Consider the following 23,303-nt stretch of genomic DNA (forward strand, 5'->3'; position numbering starts at 1 on the left):
TATCTACCCTATTCTCCAGACTCAGCCGTGTCTGAACTCTCCCTGTCCCTAAATCTGTAACGAAAAAGACAAGTAATCAACAGAGCAGTGTTTGCACTCCAGTATGATAAAGCATTTTATTTCTGTGGCTTAGAAAAGTTACGTGAAAGTTGTGAAAACTGTATTTGTGTTACTAGGGATTATGTTATAAAATAAAAGTTGTTTGGTGTTACTGATTTTTTTCATAATTGGTCAGGCGCAAAACATTTTGATGGCCCCATATATTTAACTGAAGCTTCACACAGAAAGTGCCCTGGCTATCCTATCCTTGTCTTTTTGTTTTTTTATTGAGATTTTGGACCTCATTTGTTCATAACTCCATTCTTGCTGTGTGTAGGAGCAGGTGAACACCATGTGAATGTGTGAAGTCTGCCCTGACAGAGTTTGTTTTAATGAAACATTTAATTTAATTGACAAAGTTGACTTCCTCTACGTTTGTCTCCTTTAAGATCCCAAATTGGATACTGTCTGCTGTTTCTGTCAATTAAAATTATGAACAGGTGTTGAGAGACAGTATACCCACCTTGATCCATCTAGCTTAATCAATCACTAGTTAAATTAAATAAAGTGTATGGTAAAGTTCCAGGAGAATTAATAAGACCATTAAACTGAAAATGCATAATTTTGCCATTAGTCATGGACTTTAGTTTAGTGCTGATGAACCACACACCCGCCTACACTGAGAGTGCTGCTTTAGAGAAGAGAATTTACAACATTTCTGCTTTTTTGGCATATTATGTAAAACTGGTCATATCCAAGGATCTCAAATAAACAATACCACAAATACAAACAATTAAAAACTCTTTATTCATATATTTATTTACATTTTGTAATTGGTGTTGATGTGATCCTGCCCTTTATAGCTGTCACATCTCTGAGTGGCAAAAGGGTTTCGTGCAAATTTTCCATTTGCTTTGCTGTAGACTGTCTCTGTTATTTTTTTCTGTAAACATTATCCATTTATTTTGAATTTCTTATTTTATTGTGTTAAGAACTTTAAGAGTCTCTGATTCATTTGTTAAAATCAACAGTAAGGCTGGCATTTAATGTCATGTTAACTCCTACAGCCGGTCTTTTCTCCAGAGCTTAGTACCATAAGATGACAGTTCCTTTGTAAATAATGAGCAAAAACAAGTGGCACTAGGCATGACAGCAAGAAATATATTTATTAAATCGAATAATTGACTGAAGGGCCAAGAAAACAACAGCCTGTCTCTTTTTTTTTTTTTTAAAAGCAAGCATTATAGTAGAATTTGAGCATCCAAGGAACAGAAACCAAAGGCTAAGTTACTTTTGCCTTTAAAAACCTTGTCATGAGGATGGGTACCAGACCTGGATACCTCTGTCTGGGTAAGGCACTGAAGAAGGAAGCACACTCTGCAAATGGCTGGAAACATGGCAGGGTATCCACTGTGGACAGAGTAGCAGGCAGATGGGTTATGGTTTGGAGTGCACCCTTCACAACATCAGCTGGCATCCACTGAGAAATTTCATTCAGCCCATTCTCTTCTGGCGCACTAAGGGAAACAAAAAGGCAGTTGTGTGAACTTCCCCCTCAAGTAGCCAGGCAGCCATTTGTCTGAAAATTAAGCAGTTTTTAGAGCATCCATAGCTGATCGTTAAATCCCAGGGTAAGAGAAGCAGTTACCTCTGATCTCTCACTTAGGAGAACCATAACTCATCTCAACTCTGTTCCAGTTTGTTCCGTTGGCACATAATGCTTTGGCACACTTGCAGTCAGTAGCAGCTACTCATGATGTCATATAGTAACAAGGAGAATTAAATGAGCATTCAATACAAGCAAACTCAAAATAAGTTAGCACGTGGGGTACATTTTAGTACATTTTTATATATCATTGTGCCCAAAGGCGGCAATGTCCATTGTACGAGTAAGAAAGAATTTCACTGTATCTTGTAAACAACAATATTAATATGGCTATTACTTGAAAAATATCAAAAATACTCTTTTGACGCAGACCACTATCCAACCTTAATTCTTTCCATCACCATGATTCATTATTACCAACTCAAATTTGAAGTATACACGTTCTCCATGTGTCTGTGTGTCTTCTCCTCTAGGTACTCCAGTTGCTCTCCCACATGAAAGGCTAATTGTCGACTCGAAATTGGCCTGATGTCCGTAAGTATGGATGTATGTTTGAGAGGGTCCGGCGCCATTTAAAGTGTTAATACATGCCTTGAGTTCTGTGTTGCCAGGATAGGCCTGATCTCCAGCAGAAGTAAATTGGAATATTTATGGATGGATTTACCTATGTATACTTTTCCTCTTTGTTTCGGCTGCTCAGGTCAGGTGTCGCCACAATGGATCACCTTTTTCCATATAGACTTACTTCTATTCACCAACAATTAAGAACAGTAAGATTAAACATGGAGTGCTTTCTCAGTTCAGTTTATAATTTTTTAATCTTCTTCTTCTTTTGGCTGCTCCCATTATGGGTCGCCACAGCGGACCATCCTCCTCCATATCTCCCTGTCCTCTGCATCCTGTTCTGTTACACCCATCACCTGCATGTCCTCTCTCACCACATCCATAAACCTTCTCTTAGGCTTTACTCTTTTCCTCTTCCCTGGCAGCTCTATTCTTAGTATCCTTCTTCCAATATACTCAGCATCTCTCCTCTGCACATGTCCAAACCAACGCAGTCTTGCCTCTCTGACCTTGTCTCCCAACTGTCCAACTTGAGCTGACCCTCTAATGCACTCATTTCTAATCCTATCCATCCTCGTCACACCCAATGCAAATCTTAACATCTTTAACTACCTCCAGCTTTGTCCCCTGCTTTCTGGTCAGTGCCACCATCTCCAACCCATATAACATAGCTGGTCTCACTACCGTCCTTCCCTTTCACTCTTGCTGATATCCGTCTGTCACAAATCACTCCTGACACTCTTCTCCACCCATTCCACCCTGCCTACACTCTCTTTTTCACCTCTCTTCCACAATCCCTATTACTCTGTACTGTTGATCCCAAGTATTTAAACTCATCCACCTTCGCCAACTCTACTCCTTACATCCTCACCATTCCACTGACCTCCCTCTCATTTACACACATGTATTCTGTCTTGTTCCTACTGACCTTCATTCCTCTCCTCTCTAGAGCATATCTCCACCTCTCCAGGGTCTCCTCAACCTCCCTACTATCGCTGCAGATCACAGTGTCATCAGCAACCATCATAGTCCACGGGGACTCCTGTCTAATATTGTCTGTCAACCTGTCCATCACCGTTGCAAATGAGAAAGGGCTCAGAGCTGATCCCTAATGTAATCCCACCTTGAATGCATCCGTCGCTCCTACCGCAGACCTCACCACTGTCACACTTCCCTCGTACATATCCTGTACAACTTTTACGTACTTCTCCGCCACTCCCGATTTCCTCATACAATACCACAGCTCCTCTCAAGGCACCCTGTCATATGCTTTCTCCAGGTCCACAAAGACACAATGCAACTCCTTCTGGCCTTCTCTAAACTTCTCCATCAACATCTTCAGAGCAAACATCGCATCTATGGTCGTCTTTCTTGGCATGAAACCATATATGCTGCTCACTAATCATCACCTCACTTCTTAACCTAGCTTCCACTACTCTTTCCTATAACTTCATGCTGTGGCTCATCAATTTTATCCCCCTGTAGTTACTACAGTCCTGCACATCCCCCTTATTCTTAAATACTGGCACCAGTACACTTCTTCTCCACTCCTCAGGCATCCTCTCACTTTCCAAGATTCCATTAAACAATCTGGTTAAAAACTCCACTGCCATTTCTCCTAAACACCTCCATGCTTCCATAGGTATGTCATCTGGACCAATGACCTTTCCATTTTTCATCCTCTTCATAGCTGTCCTTACTTCCTCCTTGCTAATCTGTTGCACTTCCTGATACACTATCTCCACATCATCCAACCTCTTCTTTCTCTCATTCTCTTCATTCATCAGTCTCTCAAAGTACTCTTTCCATCAGCTCAACACACTCTCCTCGCTTGTGAGTACATTTCCATCTTTATCCTTTATTACCCTAACCTGCTGCACATCTTTCCCAGCTCAGTCCCTCTGTCTAGCCAATTCATGCAGGTCCTTTTCTCTCTCCTTAGTGTCCAACCTCTCATACAACTCATCATATGCCTTTTCTTTAGCCTTCACCACCTCTCTCTTCACCTTGCGCCTTATCTCCTTGTACTCTTGTCTACTTTCTGCATCTCTCTGACTATCCCACTTCTTCATTGCCATCCTCATCCTCTGTATACTCTCCTGTATTTCCTTATTCCACCACCAGGTGTCCTTTTCCTCCATTTTTCCAGATGTTCCGCCAAGCACCCTTCTTGCTGTCACCCTTACTACATCTGCTGTAGTTTCCCAACTGTCTGGTAATTCTTCACTGCCACCCAGTGCCTGTCTCACCTCCGCCCTAAACTCAACCTTGCAGTCTTCCTTTTTCAACTTCCACCATTTGATCCTTGGCTCTGCCTTCACTCTCTTCCTCTTTTTGATCTCCAGCGTCATCCTACAAACCACCAGCCTATGATGCTTAACTACACTTTCCCCTGCCACCACTTTGCAGTCTTCAATCTCCTTCAGATCGACTCTTCTGCATAGGATGTAATCTACCTGTGTGCATCTTGCTCCACTCTTGAACGTAACCCTATGTTCCTCCCGCTTCTTAAAATACGGATTCACCACAGCCATGTCCATCCTTTTGGCAAAATCCACTATCCTCTGACCTTCTTCATTCCTCTCCTTGACACCATACCTACCCATCATCTTCTCATCTCCTCCGTTCCCTTCACCAACATGCCCAATGAAATCTGCTCCAATCACCACTTTCTGTCTCTTTGGTACACTGTTCATCACTTCATCCAGCTCACTCCAAAAATCTTCTTTCTCACCCATTGCACACCCAACTTGCGGTGCATATGTACTAAAAACATTATTCATCACACCTCCAATTTCTAGCTTCATAATCATTACTCTGTCTGACACTCTTTTCACCTCCAAAACACTCTTGACATACTGTTCCTTCAGAATAACTCCTACTCCATTTTTCCTCCCATCCACACCATGATAGAACAATTTGAATCCACCTGCAATCCACCTGGCCTTACTCTCCTTCCATTTAGTCTCTTCCATTTAGTCTCTTGCACGCACAATATAGCAACCTTCCTTCTCTCCATCACATCTGCTAACTCTCTCAGTCATACTGCCAACATTCAAAGTTCCTACCCTCAGTTCCACTCTCTTTACTTTCCTCCTCTCCTCCTGCCTCCGGACACATCTCCCCCCTTATTCTTCTCCTTCTTCTTCTTTGGCCAACAGTAGCCCAATTTCCGCCAGCACCCTGTTGGCTAACAGTACTGGTGGCGGTCGTTGTTAACCCGGGGGTCGATCGATGTGGTATGGAAATTTGTATTGTTGTCTGCATATAATTTTTTAATAAGTTCTTTTATATTTAGCCTAAAAGTTCTCCCTTCATAACTTCTGGAATTTTTAAATAAAGCATTTTGATAGGAGAAAAATGGTAGAGCAGTTGCTGGTGGTGCTGCCTCACAGATTCTGAGCATAATTCCTTCAGTACACTTACTTTTCTCTTTGGAAAAAAAAAATTTGCAGTAAAACCTCCACCAGTGCTCACACTCAAAAGTATTTTTAACTAGTAAGGACAAAAATGTTGGCATTGTTTCCAGACTTTATCAGCTATTGTCACAGAGCTCACCACTAGATCACATTCAGCAGTGTTGAAGAAAAGAAACCTTTCTATCAATCTCGTAGGAAAGGAGTAGGACTAGGGCAGGGGTGGCAAACTCCAGGCCTGGAGGGCTGCAGGTTTTCATTCTAACCCTTTTCCTAATCAGTGAGCAGTTTTCACTGCTAATTAACTTTTTCCCCATCACTTTAATAGCCCTGTTAGAAGAGTTCAGCCCTCTGAATTGATTCATTTCTTCATTACATGACAGCCAAGCAGAAATGAGATGTGAAATGAGCTAACAGCTGACCAGCTAAACTGGGGCTTCAAACTCCAACCAATTTCACTCCAATCACTTTCTTAATGAGAAGCCAATTCTTGCTGTTAATTGAACCTGTTATTTAATTCCATGGCTTGTTGTTGCTCTCATTCTGCCACAGCACACATTTCGAATACTGTTGTTTTTCTGTTCTTTCTAAGAGCACCGTCAAAATGTTTTGGTGACCTGAGAGATCAACCTTACCAAGACCATTACCTCTCTTTAACTTCATATATTGTGTAAAGGGCACAGGGGAGCTGGTCATGTGGTGGCTTGTTTTGGTCTCATTATTGTTTGGCTGCTAATTAAAGAAAAAGAAACAACTGTGGTGCCTGAGTCAAGTTAATTAAAAGAAGTAATCAGCAGCAAAAACTGGTCACTAATTAAGAAGATGGTAAGAATGTCAGCCACTGCAGCACTCGAGGCCTGGAGTTCGCCACCCCTGTACTAGGGTGTTGTACCGCGTTAGCCATTATGGATGTAGTGAGAAGTCAAGCAAAATGACACCTTTTATTGGCTAACTAAAAAGATTACAGGAGGGACCTGAGTTGCCTCGAAAGCTTGCATATTGTAATCTTTTTAGTTAGCCAATAAAAGGTGTCATTTTGCTTGACTTCTCACTGCAGGGAAGAAGTGGAATTCAATAATTTATAATTTATGTTGTTCTTCAATTTGTGGAAAGCACAATGTAATTTATGGTGGCATGGTGGCGCTTCCCAGGTTCTCCCTGCGTGGAGTTTGCATGTTCTCCCCGTGTCTGCGTGGGTTTCGTCCCACAGTCCAAAGACATGCAGGTTAGGTGCATTGACATTCCTAAATTGTCCTTAGTGTATGCTTGGTGTGTGTGTGTGTGTGTGTGCGCCCTGCGGTTGGCTGGCGCCCTGCCTGGGGTTTGTTCCTGCCTTGTGCCCTGTGCTGGCTGGGATTGGGTTAAGATACAGCGGGTTGGAAAATGACTGACTGACGGACATGACAATGTAATTTAGATGAAAAGCATACACCAGAAATATAACTCCAAATTGATATGATCTGAAATGTATCATGGATTGGACCCTAACTGTGAATGATGCTAGGTGCTCCAACTTTACACAGACACAGTTTTTGGGACTGTCCAAAATTCAAAGCCCTTTTGGGAAAAGATTTTTTCTTATCTGTCAGATAGTGTAGGATTCTTGAACAGTGCAGAGTATTTTACAGAAGTGTTTTTGGAGTTATTTCCGATTGCTTTAGATAATCTGGTGATGAACTCTCCATTAGTGCCTGCACTACACAGTTCATACATCATTCTGCTTAATTGGAAGAATATTGACGCATCCTTCATAACTCAATGATATACTATCCAAAAGTATAAGAAAAATCAAAATTTCTTTATGTGGAACTATGCAGAGTTACTTTAGGATTCGGCAAGAATTCATTAATGTTATTCTGCAGGTTCCTGCCTGAGTGTCTGCTAAACTCCTATTGTTTAATTAATATGATGTTGTATAATATAGTGGGTCTCTTTTTCTTAATTAATTAGCTCTGTGTTCTGATCATGGGTGGGTTTTTAGTGTGGTTTACGATTACAAATCTTAGCACTTTTCACCATTTGACGGGTAAATGTTTTTTTTAGGTAGCAAGCAATGGATCGCATTTATTCCACTTCTCTCCTTTCACTTCCAATAATCGGTATTTTGCAATGCAAGAAATATCAAAATTGCTATAAAATTTTCAGGGAGAAATTCCTTTCTAATTTCCCCAGTAAGTCTGTTCATTTTCTTAAGTCACTATGCTAATAATTTTGGCTAAACTGTTTTTTATATTTGAAGTTAGTTGTCAGTATGTGGTAATATAGAATAAATAAGGCAAATTACTTGTGATACTATAAAATAACCGTATTTGATCTACGTATCAAACTGTTCTCTTCTTATTGTTGTCAAAAGCATTTTTGTGTTTGTTGGAAGCTGGTTGTTAAATACCTGCTATGAAATGTGCAGACATACAGCATTTAATCTTGTGGTTTATGTGGTTATTCAGAAAAAAATGATTTCATCGCATTGTTGTTACGTTAAGTTGTGTACGCTAACCAGGTGTGGGTGCCACTGAACAGTCAGCTTCCATTGAGAAGGGACCAGCTGTGCTGTTTTTCCAGCTTGGAATAAGCATTTGTATCGGGGAAAAGGACTTTCTCCCTTCTTTGCTTTTTTTTAAAGATTTCCACTTGCTGTTGGCTCTCCTCTAATTCTCTCAGGCGGGGGTTGAATTCTGGTTTGTTATGTTTGAGTTGATTGCATGTAACGTTATTTTCTTAGTTGTATTAGTTAGACCTGATCATATAGAATGTTGTTTTCTTCAAATAAAATCCAATAAAAAAGCAGGGTTAGAGGGTCCAGTAACTTTCTTTTGTTTTGCTTGGGTTCCACCCACAAAGACCTGACCTGATACTGGGGTGATGGGAAGAAGTGAGGCAGTGTTAGCGACAGGGAATTAACACACCAAAAGTCAGTTACACGTCAGCTGAGGCAGCCTCGATTTTCGTCTGTCATGTATATACAGTATGCATCCTTAAGGATGTACATTATGTGAAGAGCAAAGATGGGCGAGCCTCAGGGAAGCATCATATGACAGAAGTGGCACAACAATGAATAGTTACAATGTCCAGTATTCAGGGTGGGCATACTGTGGGGGCTGCTAGACTGCAGTAAGTCTGTTAGTTTCATTTAGAGGTTACATTTAACTGACTATTTTAGCGAGTGTGCTCCACATCTCTAAATGAGTCATAAGAGCTCTGCACTACAGAATCCTTTAAGTGCTTTTAGTTAGAACTCATCATTAGGTTTCCATGGAAATATGGTCCTCACTTTACATTGTTTTAGCTGTATGGTATTTTAAAACATATCTCTGGCATTAGCTGCATCAATAAGTACCTAACCCATTTAAACCTACTTATCTGAAAACCTATGCAGATCTGTAAAGTGAAGACAACAAGTGAGTCATTGTTGCAGTGCAGGTATATTTATTGGTGGAAAACAACAAATTCCGAACATCTTCATACCAGTAAGAATGGCCTTCATAACAATAGCTCCTGAGATGGATTCTTTCATCCATTTTCCTAATGTATGTTATCCGTTTTTAAAATTGAGGAGTGCTAGGAGTGTCCCTGGCAGGGGATGCTGCCATAGGGAGGTTGCAAGTTCATCACAAGACACCACACACTTTCTTTAGATGACAGTAGGAAAGGAAACTACTGTAAGTAATGTTGGGATGAATTCTTAAAGAAATAAGTCACTCAAAATGTGACAATGTCACAGTTATATGTATATGGATGGAGCCCTTAGTTCAAATTACCATCCCTGCCTGTAGACGTTTTTATAGCTATTCCACTCTTCCTCAAGCATACTAAAAGCATTTCTGTTTGAGGTTGATGACAGTGGATGAGTGAGTGTATCTATGTGTATGAATGTACCCTGTGATGGACTGGTGACCCAGTTTGAGGATGGTTCTCGCCATGACCCAGAATCTGCATTGGAATCCTCACGACAAAAAACAATACTAAGTTGTTTTGGTGATGGATGAACAATACTTCTGTTACCATGAGGAGTATCTATAGGCAAGAGGAACCTGCAACTTATTTTTTGTTTTACAGTCCAATTAAATACTGTACAAAGGTCAGTGAGTAAATTGTTTAACCCTTAATGTGGTATTGCCAAAACCATGTTTTTTCAGCCGTACAAGTACTTAATGATACACATAGTATTAACAAGACAACAATACACTAATAAACGTTCAATTTATAGTGTTTGGCTAAAATATCTATTTTATTCCCAAAGGTTATTTTGAATCAATTTCTGGAGTTGCTTTTTTTAAAACTGAAAGATAATTTACAGGAGTTCTGAAATATATTGCATTGGAAATGAGTTGAAAAAAATGATAAACAATGGTTCCACAGTTATTATTTATCAAAACCCAGAGTTCATGGGCACTGGTACTCCTATTAAACTGAAAGGTTTTGTTATAAAGGGCTGGAAGATGAGACATAGTCAGAAAATGAGAGCAAAGGTCAAAAATGGGTAATCAGAAAATACTGTAGACAATACGAAACGCTAAAATCAGAAACGTTAGTCAAAGTGTTCAGAAGCCATTAAGAAGGCAAACAGAATGTTAGGTTATGTAGCACGATGTGTGGAGCACAAGACCAAGGAGGTTATGCTCAAGCTTTATAACATACTGGTGAGGCCTCATCTGGAGTACTGTGTGCAGTTTTTGGTCTTCAGGCTACAAAAAGGACATAGCAGCACTAGAAAAGGTCCAGAGAAGAGCGACTAGGCTGATTCCATGGCTACAGGGGTTGAATTATAAGGAAAGATTAAAAGAGCTGAACCTATACAGTTTAAGAAAAAGAAGATTAAGAGGAGACATGATTGAAGTGTTTAAAATTATGAAGGGAATTAGAGTGAGACTGTGACTTTAAAATTAGTTCATCAAGAACACGGGGACACAGCTGGAAACTTGTTAAGGGTAAACTTAGCACAAACATTAGGAAGTTTTTCTTCACACTGACAACAAACACTAGGAAAAAGTTACCACGTAGTGTGGTACAGTAGGACTTTACTCGATTTGATGTTATTTTGGAAAAATTAAGTGGATAGGACTAGCCAGCTTTGTTGGGCCGAATGGTCTGTTTTCATCTAAATATTTCTAATGATCTAAATGGGACTTAATGTCTAATAGCAGGGAAGGCCTTTAGCAAGGAGGAAAACTTATAATCTAGGATTTGTCTAGGATTCATTTTTTAATTCAAAAACTGATGCACAATTTTAATTGTACATATGTCAAAATTCAAAATGGAAAATATTATAGCCAACCTTAAAGAAATCCTCACAAAAATGAATAATACCACCAATTCATCACCAGTTTTAAGTGAGTGTCAACAGTCACCCTATGCAGCTTTGATTATTTTATTATAACATTCCAATAGGAAAACTAATTTTTCAAAAATATTTTTTATTTTCAGCAATACTGATTTTCTGTCAACAGTGTGCTCACTCACACAAGCCTATACAGGGAGTGAACACATGGGATCACGCCAAGGAAATGGATGAGAATCCAGACAGGCCAGTAGCCTGTAGCCTTCAAAATCAGCTCAGCAATTAAAAGGTGCTGTCAAATAGTGACACAGTCTTCCATTTGGAACCCCAAACCACCTTCTTGTTTTACAATACTTGTAATCTGCATTGTTTTGTATCGCAGTAAAGAACTGATTCATTTTTAATTGATTTATCATTGCTACACAGCAAAAGGAGCACCTAATGTTATTCAATATTAAAACATATTTGCTGCTTATTTAATGAGTTGTTACAGTAAAAACATAATAATTGTACTCTTTGTAGTTACAAATAATGAAATTGGCTGTCAAAGATATTTTACCAAAAGTAGTAAAAATCCCATTATATAAGAGATTACGGAGTGTACTCACAGAAATCATTGTTCTTTGTGATTGCAATGGCAGCTCTTGCACGTGGTCCTTGCTGGTTAAAGTGATAGCCAAATTTTACAATGGATGGGTTCTTTTCCAGCATTAAGGCAATCTCCATTTCCACTGAATCTCCAAGCCTCTGTCGCTAAAGACAAATAGACAAAGATTTTAGCCTTTGCAATTCAGAAGAAATGTAATTATCACACATATTATGCCTGCACCTCAACTTCTGCTCAAACAATGACTTTAAGACACAACAATATTCAATTTCTTAGTTATCAGCCTGATAAGGTACACTAAATATTCCTTCTGTGATTCACATATCAATTAATTTGTTACTGTTTCTTCTAAAGGCATATTTACAATTTATATTATAAGGAAAAAGGATAGAACAGTCCTATACTGAATCTCTCAGGAACTACATGGTGGTTTTATAGGTTCCATTTCCACAAACCCCAAAATGATTCGTAAGAACATAAGAAACGTTTTGACAATTTGCCATTCAGCCCAAACCTCGGGAGACTTGAACCATCTTGGCTGGTCATGTTACTATGTGACATCTCGTTGCTAGGGTGATGGTCCTAGATGTCATGTGACATGACATCATCAATGCAGCAGCATTTAGGCCAGTGTTACGCTTCAGGTGGTGCTCTAGATTCTGGATTGATAAAACAAAACTTTCCTCGTGTTTGGTGTGTGATTAAAGCGACTTTGGGGTTTTGACATTGTCCCTGGGCTTACTCTCTTTTGATTTTACTGTGGTTTCAGTTTTGACCTCAGCTAGTTTAAAGACCACAATTTTCTGCCTTTCCACCACCTAGTCCACTGAAAAGCTTTTTTTTATTATTATTAGTCTCCTTTCCCGATCTCTATCCAATATATGGTTCAGTACATCAGGATCTGGTCATTTTCTATCCATTTTGTACAAACTATATTTGTCAATTTTTTTGGTTTTTCACATTTTTGTTGCTTGTTTTGTTGCATGTTGATGACATTGTTGTGAAGTGCCATTTGTGCTAAACAAAGGACACTTATTGGAAATTTACCATAGCAGGCAGTAGTGAAAGAAAGAAAGAAAGAAAGAAAGAAAGAAAGAAAGAAAGAAAGAAAGAAAGAAAGAAAGAAAGAAAGAAAGAAAGAAAGAAAGAAAGAAAGAAAGGTGTCTTGTTAGAAAAACTTTCCAAGGCTAATGGGTGGATCAGTCTTAAGTCAAGAAACAGTTGGAGTTTAATGTCATTCCACTGAAGCACTGACTAGATAGATAGATAGCACTGTACTTGTCCCAAAGGAGACATTTAGCTTTCTACAGAAGCTCAATAAATAAATAAATATAATAAACAACAACAATCACCCTGAAATATCCATCAGAATTGCTAAAAAGAAAGAAAGAAAGCTTCTGACTTGGCTAAAAGATAAAAAGAGTAGCCATAGGCACAGTGAGGCATTGTAACAGAGTTTGAAATACAAGAAACAGACTGGAAAACTGTTGAAAATGAAAAGGTAAAATGTTAGGAAATAAAGAAAAATGGCAACCATCACCATTAAAGGGGGTGACATCTGTGCTGCCTCACAGATCCAGCATTCAGTGCTTAAATCCTATACGCATTTGTTCTCTGTGTGGATTTTGCACAGACCAACAATGCCTGTGTATGTTTTCCTCTCACATCTAGGAAATGAGTAGCTTATTTTGACTGTCCACTCTAAAATGGCTGAATGTGAGTGTGTCTGTATGTGTGAAGATGCCTTGCAATGAACTGACTGAATAGGTTTTGGCTCCCTACAACCATGAATTGGATTTAGTTGGTTTCAAAATGTTACAGTATTTTATTAGTGTTTAGGAAATACCTCTAAAACTAAGAACTATTAAAGAAAAAAAATACTTAGTAGGAAGAAGGAACAGCTGATAGGTTGACATTTTTATTTAACTGAGAAAGAAAGTGTCCTTACTGTAGCACCTTTAGTTTTCCAAAAACAGGACCTGACACACCTTTTAACAATGGTGACTGTGGTACCTCTGTTTCATGCACATGACCACCTCTCATAACATGGGCTATATGCTATTCACAAAGTGTTTTAATAATGAAGTGTTAAATCCTCATGAAGAACAACTTTGGAGTGTGCAGCTTCAAAACATCAGAGGCTCTTCATGACATGCCAGTTGAAACCCATGACAGAAGTAAACAATGTGGGCATTTGCATTATGTAATTCATTTTGGATGCTTATGGTCATAGACAGCTGTGGCATCCTCCACAATTTACCAGATTTATTTTTTTTTAAATTAGGGTTTGAATTATACCTGATTGTCAACTTTAATTTCACTCAGTGTTGTGTTTTTTTTCAGGGCTTTTACAATGGCCATCATTCCTTCACTGGTAATGAAGTTTGATTCAATGTTCAGACTCTGCAATGTCTTGTTTTCTTGAAGCATCTCTGCTACAGCCTATAAAAGAAGACAATACAATGTTACAAAAAATAAAATTGTACGTATCCTTTATCTGATTATTGTGACTGCTAAAACCAGTGTTAAGACTACTTACTGAGCATTGGGCTACTTTTTTCAATAGAGACTAGCTATGAGATTAGCTCCACTCCACTGAGGACGTTGTCACTTTATATTATACGTCCGTGATAACACCTGGTTACGATTACGGTTGGGGGAGGGTTATCTGACTCATGTGAAGCAAACCAAATGACAAGTCCCTGCAATCCAATCGGCTGTCCGGTGAAGCTACTGAATCACAGTGCTACAGAGGTTTGCAGCTGGACCCATCTTGCTTTTTTGTGCCCTAACCTGTCCAATAAATTTGGCTGTCATTCTTTTGAAGAGTGGGCACTCTATGAGATGTTGCTAACTAAGGCCAGAATATTAGTTTTGCAAATTTGCTCGATGTATGCTTTATTTTGACATTGACCTATCCTTTAGTACTTGCATTATTGCTCAGTTTAAGTTCTGCTATGGTGAAATGCTTCATAAACAGTCCAGATCATTCTCTTTCCAGCCTGCAGTTAATGTAAGATACTTCCAGAAGGACAGTTATTAAAGGTAGGATGTATGACCAAACAACTCCTACTACGCCTAGATTGGCTTTCAGCTAGAACTGATTTGAAAATCCTTTCCTCAGACCTGTAAAGCTTTGAATGGTTTAAGCACTGTGCAATTAACTTAATGGAGAACAGTTGCATTTTTTGATTGTTTAATAGTGAAAAATGTTCTTTCAAGTGGGCAATTTGAAAAAAAAATCACAGTTTGAAATGATGCATTTGTTGTCATATAAATCACCAGGTTAGAGTGGACTGGTAACATCACTTGTTTGGTACTGACCTGGTGGAAGAACTTAAAATCCCAAGAATCATTGTGGTGGTGTGAGCTATGCTATGTTTGGCCAGCCCATCCTTTATCAATCATTAATGTGTACACTCCAGAGTATACACAGTATTAATCAGGTAAAGACAATCTTAAATTCAAAGGATAGTTAAGCTCAGGTTCAAGTGTGTTGTCATATGTACTTTGTACAAAGTAATCCATACTTGCATGTCTCCATAGACAAGTTGAGAATAATACATCAAAGACACACACACACACACACTCATACAAAAGTATACACTGCATGTAACAGTGTTAACTATAACACTATATTTGTCAGTGACTGTGCAGGATACCGTAGCTGAGGCCTTTAATGATATTGTTTGTCTTTCTAAGGCAGTGAGATGGCAGCTGAGCGCCAGTAATATATTATGCCTCCAGAAAAATCTTATCTACAGGCCTCACAATATTTTGAGTGATGTGCTGGTGTACTTAAATCCTGATCTGCTCCATTTAAATTCAGACCTGAAGACTCATTACAACAGAATACAACAGCTTTGTGTCAACCCAACAACTCCCTGCCCCCCCCCCCCCCCAACTCCCCCCAAATTACCAAACTCCAGGTTTAAGACAAGTCAGCACCTATGAAATGTTTTTCTTCACATAGAAGACCACAGATACATGGAATAAGTGACCAAGTAGTGTGGTAGACAGTAGGACTTTAGAGACCTTCAAAACTTGACTTGATGCTTTTTTGGGGGATTTAAGCAGATAGGCTAAATTTTTCTAATGTTTAAATGAAAGCAAAACTAAAACTACGAACCTATACATGAAGAACATAAAGAAATATACAGAAGGGGTAAACTGTGTAGCATGGAATTTGGAAGACCACATTTAGGTCATCAGATGTTAAGACCAAACAAATGAGAAAATAATATATAAAAATATAACCGGGCAACTGTATTGAATTCAAGTAAGAGTTTGTATTGCTTAAAAAATACGGTCCCCAAATTCTGCCACCTGAGACCACTGCATAGTTCCACTAAACGATAGTGCTGTCCCTGGTAAGTTTGCTTATGTGTTCCATAGTTTATACTTTTCTGCTGCTCTTTTGTATTTGTAAATCTTTAGCAGCTTTGAGTTTTACTTCAGAGAAGCATGCTAAATAAGAATACTTTGAATAGAATTGAATTAATATGCATCTTATGTACTTGGGGATACCATGACAGATTATCTATAAAATAAAAATGGCTGAAAGCCCAGAATGTGAATGGAATGCAAAGAGACATTTGCTTTAGTGAATTAAACACTTGGCATGCTGTGGCACTCTTTGAACTGGTAAGTAACTCTATTCACCCAGGGGAATGCCCTTATTGTGCCATTATAAGTGGCTAAAGGAAAAAGAAACAATGAAATAAGGGCAACACCGTGTGATCTGAAAACAGATGGCAAATGCATAGGCCGTGAACGAAAACAAGGTAATGTAAAACATGTAAATATAAGAAAAGCTGGACCATCATGTGTATTTTTCAAAGCTTAATGACTTTATTTTCGCTGAGGAAGAGGCCGATATAGTATACCTAGCTAGTGTCTTCTTTCAGATTTTTAGCACGAAATATATTATCTATTTATCTGTGACACTAGGTATCTCAGCTAAAATTGCAATGTACTGTATAATATACATCATACATTTCACGATACATACAATAAATCATTAAAACAGACAACTGGCACGTGGTACTATTGTTTTCATCTTCTTCAAGACTGAAAGATATTTAATATTTTACTTTTTGAAAAATATTGTATGTAAACCTGAGCAGCTTGGTGGTACTATGGGTAACAATACTGTGTCACTGAACCAGCTACCTGGGTTAGCGTCAGTGTTTAAGAGGGTGGTATAGTGGTAAGCAATGCTGCCTCACAGCTGCAGTTCTTGGGTACGAATCCCATGCGTGTTTTTTGGGCAAGTGGCGTTTGCACATTCTTACATTTACATTTATTTGCTAAGCAGATGCTTTTATCCAAAGCGACTTACAAAAGAATTACAAAAGAAAAAAAACCCAAAGTAGTTGTATGGTAGGTTAACTGGCAGTTCCAAACTGGTCATGTGTGATTGTGGGAATGTGCAGACAATGGACTGGCATCCTGTCTAGAGCTGGCTCCTGACTTGCACCCAGTGCGTAAATAAAAGGGTTCTGCCACCTCAAGATTCTTATCTGGATTCATTCAATTAGAAAATGTGATGTTACGCTACGTTTGCTAATCTTCTCTCACTTCTGATTGGCTTTGCCTGATGAGTGCTTCCAACAAACTAAACTACCCCAACCCCAGCAACAGACTCCAATATGAAAACCTTCAGCCAAAATCAAGTAAACTCATCACTTACTACAAGGAATATGAATCCTGCCTTTAAAATACACATACACATCCATATCTGTCTAAAAAGATTATAAAGATTTTAGCTAGCTACTGCATAATGTGTAGATTGTTAAAAACTAACTCTCTGTGCCTTGATGTATTTTGCATTCTAAGTGTCCAGTTGTTACCATAGTGACTATTTGATGAAGACGTGTTTTACTTTCCAATGGATAAGTCAAAAATAGCATAGCAATGTCTCCTAATAACGACTATCGGTCTGACTTCTATTCAGTGTTTATCTCTGCATTAAACTGATCAATGAAATGACAAATGTTATTTTGTTATACTCACATATGCTACAGGGTCATTGCTTCTTGTGGCCGCAATGCTCAGGCTCTTAACTGATGTGTTTTTTTTCATAGCATGGAAAATGTCTTTCAGCTTTGGTATTGGAATGCCCTGAGAAAAAAACAAATCATAAGCACATTGGACAACATGAAATAAAATACCACATATAGAGAATGGACACTTAAAACTATAGCTGATCTCTAAGAGATGCTACATGTACCTCGGACAACAAATCTGTATCAAGAGTGGGCTGTATTTCATTAAACTGTGAAGAAATTAGCACACAACTGTGATAGCATTTCAAAAATAGGGAAGCAATGATCATGGGACAAAAACTAAGTCCCAGTTCGTAATCCTAAAAATTGTGTGGATGGTACTCACTTTGGAAAAAGTTGCATGTCTGGTCTCTATTGAGTACTAAAAATGTTCTCTAAAATGTAATATAAGGAGACTCTTTGAAACAAAAAATGATTAAGGACAAATACTCTGAATGCACTTGGTGTGTGCTGATTTGGAGTTTTATGATAGAGTACCACTTTAATAGGTCTGGAGGTGCATGAGAGATAAAGGAGTATCAGAGAAGTACGTTAAGATTGTCTAGGCTATTTATGAGAGAGTGAGGATTCAGGTTAAAACAGTGTTGGGGTAAGAAAAAAAATCCCAGTTAGAGTAGGTCTGCACCAGGGATCTTTAAGCCCTTACCTCTTTGATCTGGTTATGGATGTGTTGAGTCATGGGATAAAAGACCAATCCCTCTGGTGCATGGTTTTTGCTGATGACATTGTGTTGTGTAGCACCAGAAAAGAGGAAGTGGAAAGAAAGTTGGAAGAATGGAGAAGGACTTTGGAAGTTAGATGGTTGAAGATAAACAGGAGTAAGAAGTCAGAATATTTGAGATTTAATGATGATCACGATTCAGAAGTTAGGTTGCAGTGAGAGCTATTGAAAAGAGTAGATACATTTAAATATCTAGGACCAGTAGTAGCCCAAGACGGAAAACTAGATGCAGAGATAACCCATAGAGGGTAGTGTGGAGGGAACAATTGGAAGAAGGTATCAGGAGTATTGTGTGATCGAAGAATTAAGGTGAACATTTAAGGTAAGGTTTTTAAGACAGTGGTAAGACCATCAATGATGTATGGAGCTGAGACATGGGCAGTAAAGAGAGTGCAGGAGAAGAAGTTAGATGTGGCAGAAATAAGAATGTGGAGATGGGTGTGTGGAGTTACAAAAACCATAGAATAAGAAATTAGACAATCAGAGGTACAACAAAAGTGGGACAGATATCTAAGAAAGTAGGTTAAAGTGGTATGGACATGTGATGAAGAGAGATAATGAATATGTGTGCAAAAGAGTGATAGGAATGGAAGTACATGGGAAAAGAAGGCATGGAAGGCAAAAGAGGAGGTGGATGGATCAAGTAAAGGAAGATCTGAAGGAAAAGGGCTTGACAGGCGAGGAGGTGCAGGACCGAGCTGTTTGGAGAAGGTTCCAATCAGAAGACTCTGAATGCTGGCTGCAGTAAGATATGTAAAAATAAAATTATTTGGTGCTTAACTCAAATTGCTGGATTTCCTTACCATGATGTTGTTAAGATTAACATCAGTCAGACTCTTGTCATTACTCTGCACTTTCTTTAGCGTTTCATCCACGTTAGTAGGATTTGGTGGCTCATCTGGATAGATCTTGTATTTGTCTGGCTGAACAACACCTAGTGAAAAGATGGTGTCCAATTCAAATGATTGTACTGGATTCCCTCTTTATTAAATAAAACATTTCTGCATTCTTTAAAGATACTTTTTATTGTTATGTAATATGTTTTTTAATAAGGCACACATGCTTTAGATAAACAGGTTTAGAAAATAGATGAATGGATGGATGGATTTTAAAGATATACAACAGAAATATATAACTGCCCTTTTGTAGATACAGTAAACTATAAAGCCGTAAAAAGTCTGTGTGATTGGGAAAGTCTTACTACTTTTAAAAGAATACTTCACCCAAAATGGTATTTTCTTTTATTTGGTACTAACCCCATGTAGTTTATTGAGATGGCCTAGAAAAAAATTTAATCTCATGTTTTCATGCAGAATAGAGAGAAAAACATTTATGATATAATAGAAGCTAATAGAGACGAAAGCTGTACAACAGCAATTGATGTGAAACACGTCCATGGAAAAAGGAAAAAAGAATCTCACGTCACACACTTCACATATCATTTTTCCAATCATATACTCAAAACCTACAAAACATATGCTTGTTTCCTTAAAATATTGTTTTATTTACTGCATAGACTTCCGATTCTGAAATTATTGGCACACACTATAAACAGGAAACCTAAAGCTTAATGGGAATGACTTTTTGAATTGAAGACCTCACTCTCCCCCTTATTTGTTGGTTAAGAGTCAAGTCTTTATTTTAAAAATTGACTTGCTATGTTTAAGTTAATGTGAATTATGTGACACAATGAATGAAAAAAAAATTCATTTTTCCATTGATTTTTTTTTCCATTGATTGCCTTTGTACAGCACAAAACCCCTGAAGGAATATGGTGTGTTTTTTTTCTATGAAATAATCTGGTGCACAACACATAATAGCTTGTGATCACTGCATACTATCTTGATCCCACGTAGCAGATTGCTTCTCAGAAAAAAAAAAATCGCACCATGTACCTTCAGGGGCTCTGTAGTACGGCATTGGTCATTATTAGCTTCTCTTACATCATCAACTTTTTTTTCTCCATTTTGCATGAAAGCATGAAATTATGACAACAAACTACACGGCATAAATAACATATAACAAAAAATATTATTTTTGGCTGGAGTCTTCCTTTAAGTCAGAGGAAGGCTTCTTAGATTTATTGCTGTGGTGCTAGGGTATGGAGACAGGATGATATACACAAAATGGCCTTTTAACCATATCCTCCCAAAGCACCTTGGGTTTCCTAACCTTTTGCTCTCCTCTGGGTATCTACACTTCTGCTTTTGTTATGATGCTAGTTTACAGGCCACTCTTTTGGCTAATTGTAGTACTAAGCTACTGGTACTCCACCATAGATATCATTCTTTAATGAATGTTAACTTTTACTAGCCTGCCAACGACTCAAATGTATAATTGGGCATGTTATTATATGCCTATTCAATATACAATATACAGCATGTTTATATTATATTCCTTATTATTTGCAAGATACATTAGTAAAAGTGTCTGCTAATAATAATATTAATAAAGGAATGATGTCATAGATCTCATTAAATTGAATGCTCTGTGAGAACAGTGGACACCACTATAAATGGGACTGAGAGCACCAGATGCCTGGTTCTTGTTGCAGGTAGGCAGAAAAAGTGTGATCACCAGGGGCCTCATGTATAACGCCGTGCGTAGAACTCACACTATAACATGGCGTAAGCACAAAAGCGGGATTGTGCGTACGCACAGAAAAATCCAGATGCAGGAATCTGTGCGCACGCATACTTTCACGTTCTTCCACTACATAAATCCCGATCAGTGTGAAAAGTAACGCACGTGCACGCGCCTTCTGTCCCGCCCCAACTCCTCCCAGAATTACGCCTCTTTGAATATGCAAATCAATATAAATAGCCTTCTGTGAAAAGACAATGGGAAAAGCACAGGGGAAAATATAAGAATTTCAGCGAATACCAAGTGGAGGCAAAGGAAAAACGTACTATTTGTTGGTTTAAACAGTGGTATAATCAACAAAAGAAAGTTGATCGAGTGACAGAGTGTCGGAAAAAGTCGAAAGATCAAATTCACAAAGTCGCACAGTGCCCGAAATAAAAAAGAAATCACATATCAAAGTCGCTGTGAAAAGGCGAGTTGTAGCCCACCGTCTGAGTGTCATATGATAGCTTATTATGGTACAAACAAAAAACATAGGCACACAGTGGGAAAAAAGCACGAAATGTCAACTTTAATCTCGAAATTTCCACTTTAATCACGTAGTTTATTTTGCCATTAAATTAGAACATCATAAACTTCATCTTAAAATCGTTTATTTTACTAGTTTCTCAAGTAGCATGTTAAATGCTTTTTTCTGTGTTTGATCTTCTATGTGCTCTATGTGTGTGAATCACTACGTGCTTCCGTTTTTTCTCTTTCTCCGACAGGACACAGAATCCATTACATTCAAGATATTACAGCTCTCTGAATAATTAAAATACTGAGATGTATACGTGATATCATTTGCATGATGATAGGAATGAAAGCATGTTATTAAACATGGGAACACGGTGGCGCAGTGATTGTTCATATCTCACGCAAGAGGCTTGCTGCACCATGTGCGACCTTCGATGAAATAATTTATTACAGAAGTACTGTCTCTTTCAAACGTACTAACCTCCAATTCCTGTCCATACTTTTCTTTCTCCAATCGCCACACAATCAGCTCTGTAATAGACGTTAAGCCATTTGTAAGCTTAGAACGCCGATTCTTCAAAACTTTTAAGGAACATTGAAATATCTTCGTAGTACATGTTTAATTATTCTATTCGTCTATCCTTCCAGTGTCGTGTCAGCACCAGCAATAATACAGCGCAAGGCAGGAGCTATCCTTGAACTAGCTATACGCTGCGGCACCGTGTCCTCACATGTTTAATTATTAGCAATACAGATTATTTAAATGAAGTTAAAGTTTTATCTGTATACTATAAGCAACATATGTTGCTGCATTTCATCTTAAAAATGATATTGTCATCATACGCGCTTTATAAAGTAGCGCAGGTTGTGCAATATTATAACTGTAGTGCAAGTTTACAGTGAGGTGATTGAGTGCGTTTATAGTTCTTGGGATGAAACTGTTTCTGAAACGTGAGGTCCGTACAGGAAAGGGTTTGACGCTTTTTGCCGTGGTTGAGGTAGTGTGTACTTGAAACTGTATACCGATAATTCTCTTTCAGATCATCTGCTGCTGTGATTCACACTCAGATACAGTGATATAAATATTCCGAGTGGTGCAGTAAGAGTAATATGGAAAAAGATGATCCGCAGTGGCAACCCTTAACGGGAACAGCAAAAAGAAGAACAAGAAGGTGCAGTGACAGTAACAACACTAAAGCAGTTCTGGTATTTGGAATACTATGGCTATTCCCTGGCCCATTATATTGCAGCAGGTTAATTACAATCAGATGCATTACACTAATAAACAATATGCAGTTAATTTCAGTGTATTTATAAAGCCGCGTCAGGAATGTGGAGCTAAGAAAGAAAGGATGAGCACACAGGAACAGTAGTTTGACCATTCTATGGACCATTATATTGTTACAGGTTAATTACAATCAGATGCATTAAATTTATGAACGATATGCGGTTAATTTCAGTGTATTTGATAAAGCCGCCGCCGTGGATGTGGATCTAAGAAAGGGTAACCACACAGGAACAGTAGCACTGCTTTGACGCTGGGTGCCGCCAGTCTGCAAAACCGGGCGGATAAATTGCGTACGCCAAGGAATGAGTTACCGTGGAAATGTGCGTGGCTTTACGCCAAGTTTAGGTTTTATACATCGCGATTTGAGCGTGGAAAGGTTCGTACGCAACATTTCTGTGCGTACGCACCGTTTATACATGAGGCCCCAGGACACAACCAGATCACTATCCAAAAACGTCACTGTAAAATGATGAAGACAACTCTTTGAGGGTTTAAATAATCAGAAGGAGGAACGCCAATGACTATTTTCCTGTTTGCAATATTAGAGAAAGAGATCAAGTGCCCTAGAGAAGACATAGTACTGTCCAGGATAACAGATCAAATTCAGGGGATAAAAA

General features: G+C 38.5%; 1 protein-coding gene across 1 annotated transcript in view; it reads right to left on the reverse strand.

Annotated features, from left to right (window-relative positions):
- Positions 1-827: 827 nt before the first annotated feature.
- The window catches only part of tmod4 (tropomodulin 4 (muscle)), a 106,296-nt gene continuing 83,820 nt past the window's right edge, over positions 828-23,303 (reverse strand). The window contains exons 6-10 of the mRNA XM_051923660.1: positions 19,103-19,233; positions 17,526-17,633; positions 13,809-13,952; positions 11,512-11,656; positions 828-1,556 (exon numbers count right to left, since the gene is read on the reverse strand). Coding sequence (XP_051779620.1) covers positions 1,534-1,556; positions 11,512-11,656; positions 13,809-13,952; positions 17,526-17,633; positions 19,103-19,233 — 551 coding nt within the window. The 3' untranslated portion in view covers positions 828-1,533. The remainder of the gene's footprint in view (positions 1,557-11,511; positions 11,657-13,808; positions 13,953-17,525; positions 17,634-19,102; positions 19,234-23,303) is intronic.

This window comes from Erpetoichthys calabaricus, chromosome 2 (genome assembly GCF_900747795.2).
Source record: "Erpetoichthys calabaricus chromosome 2, fErpCal1.3, whole genome shotgun sequence".
NCBI lineage: Eukaryota > Metazoa > Chordata > Cladistia > Polypteriformes > Polypteridae > Erpetoichthys > Erpetoichthys calabaricus.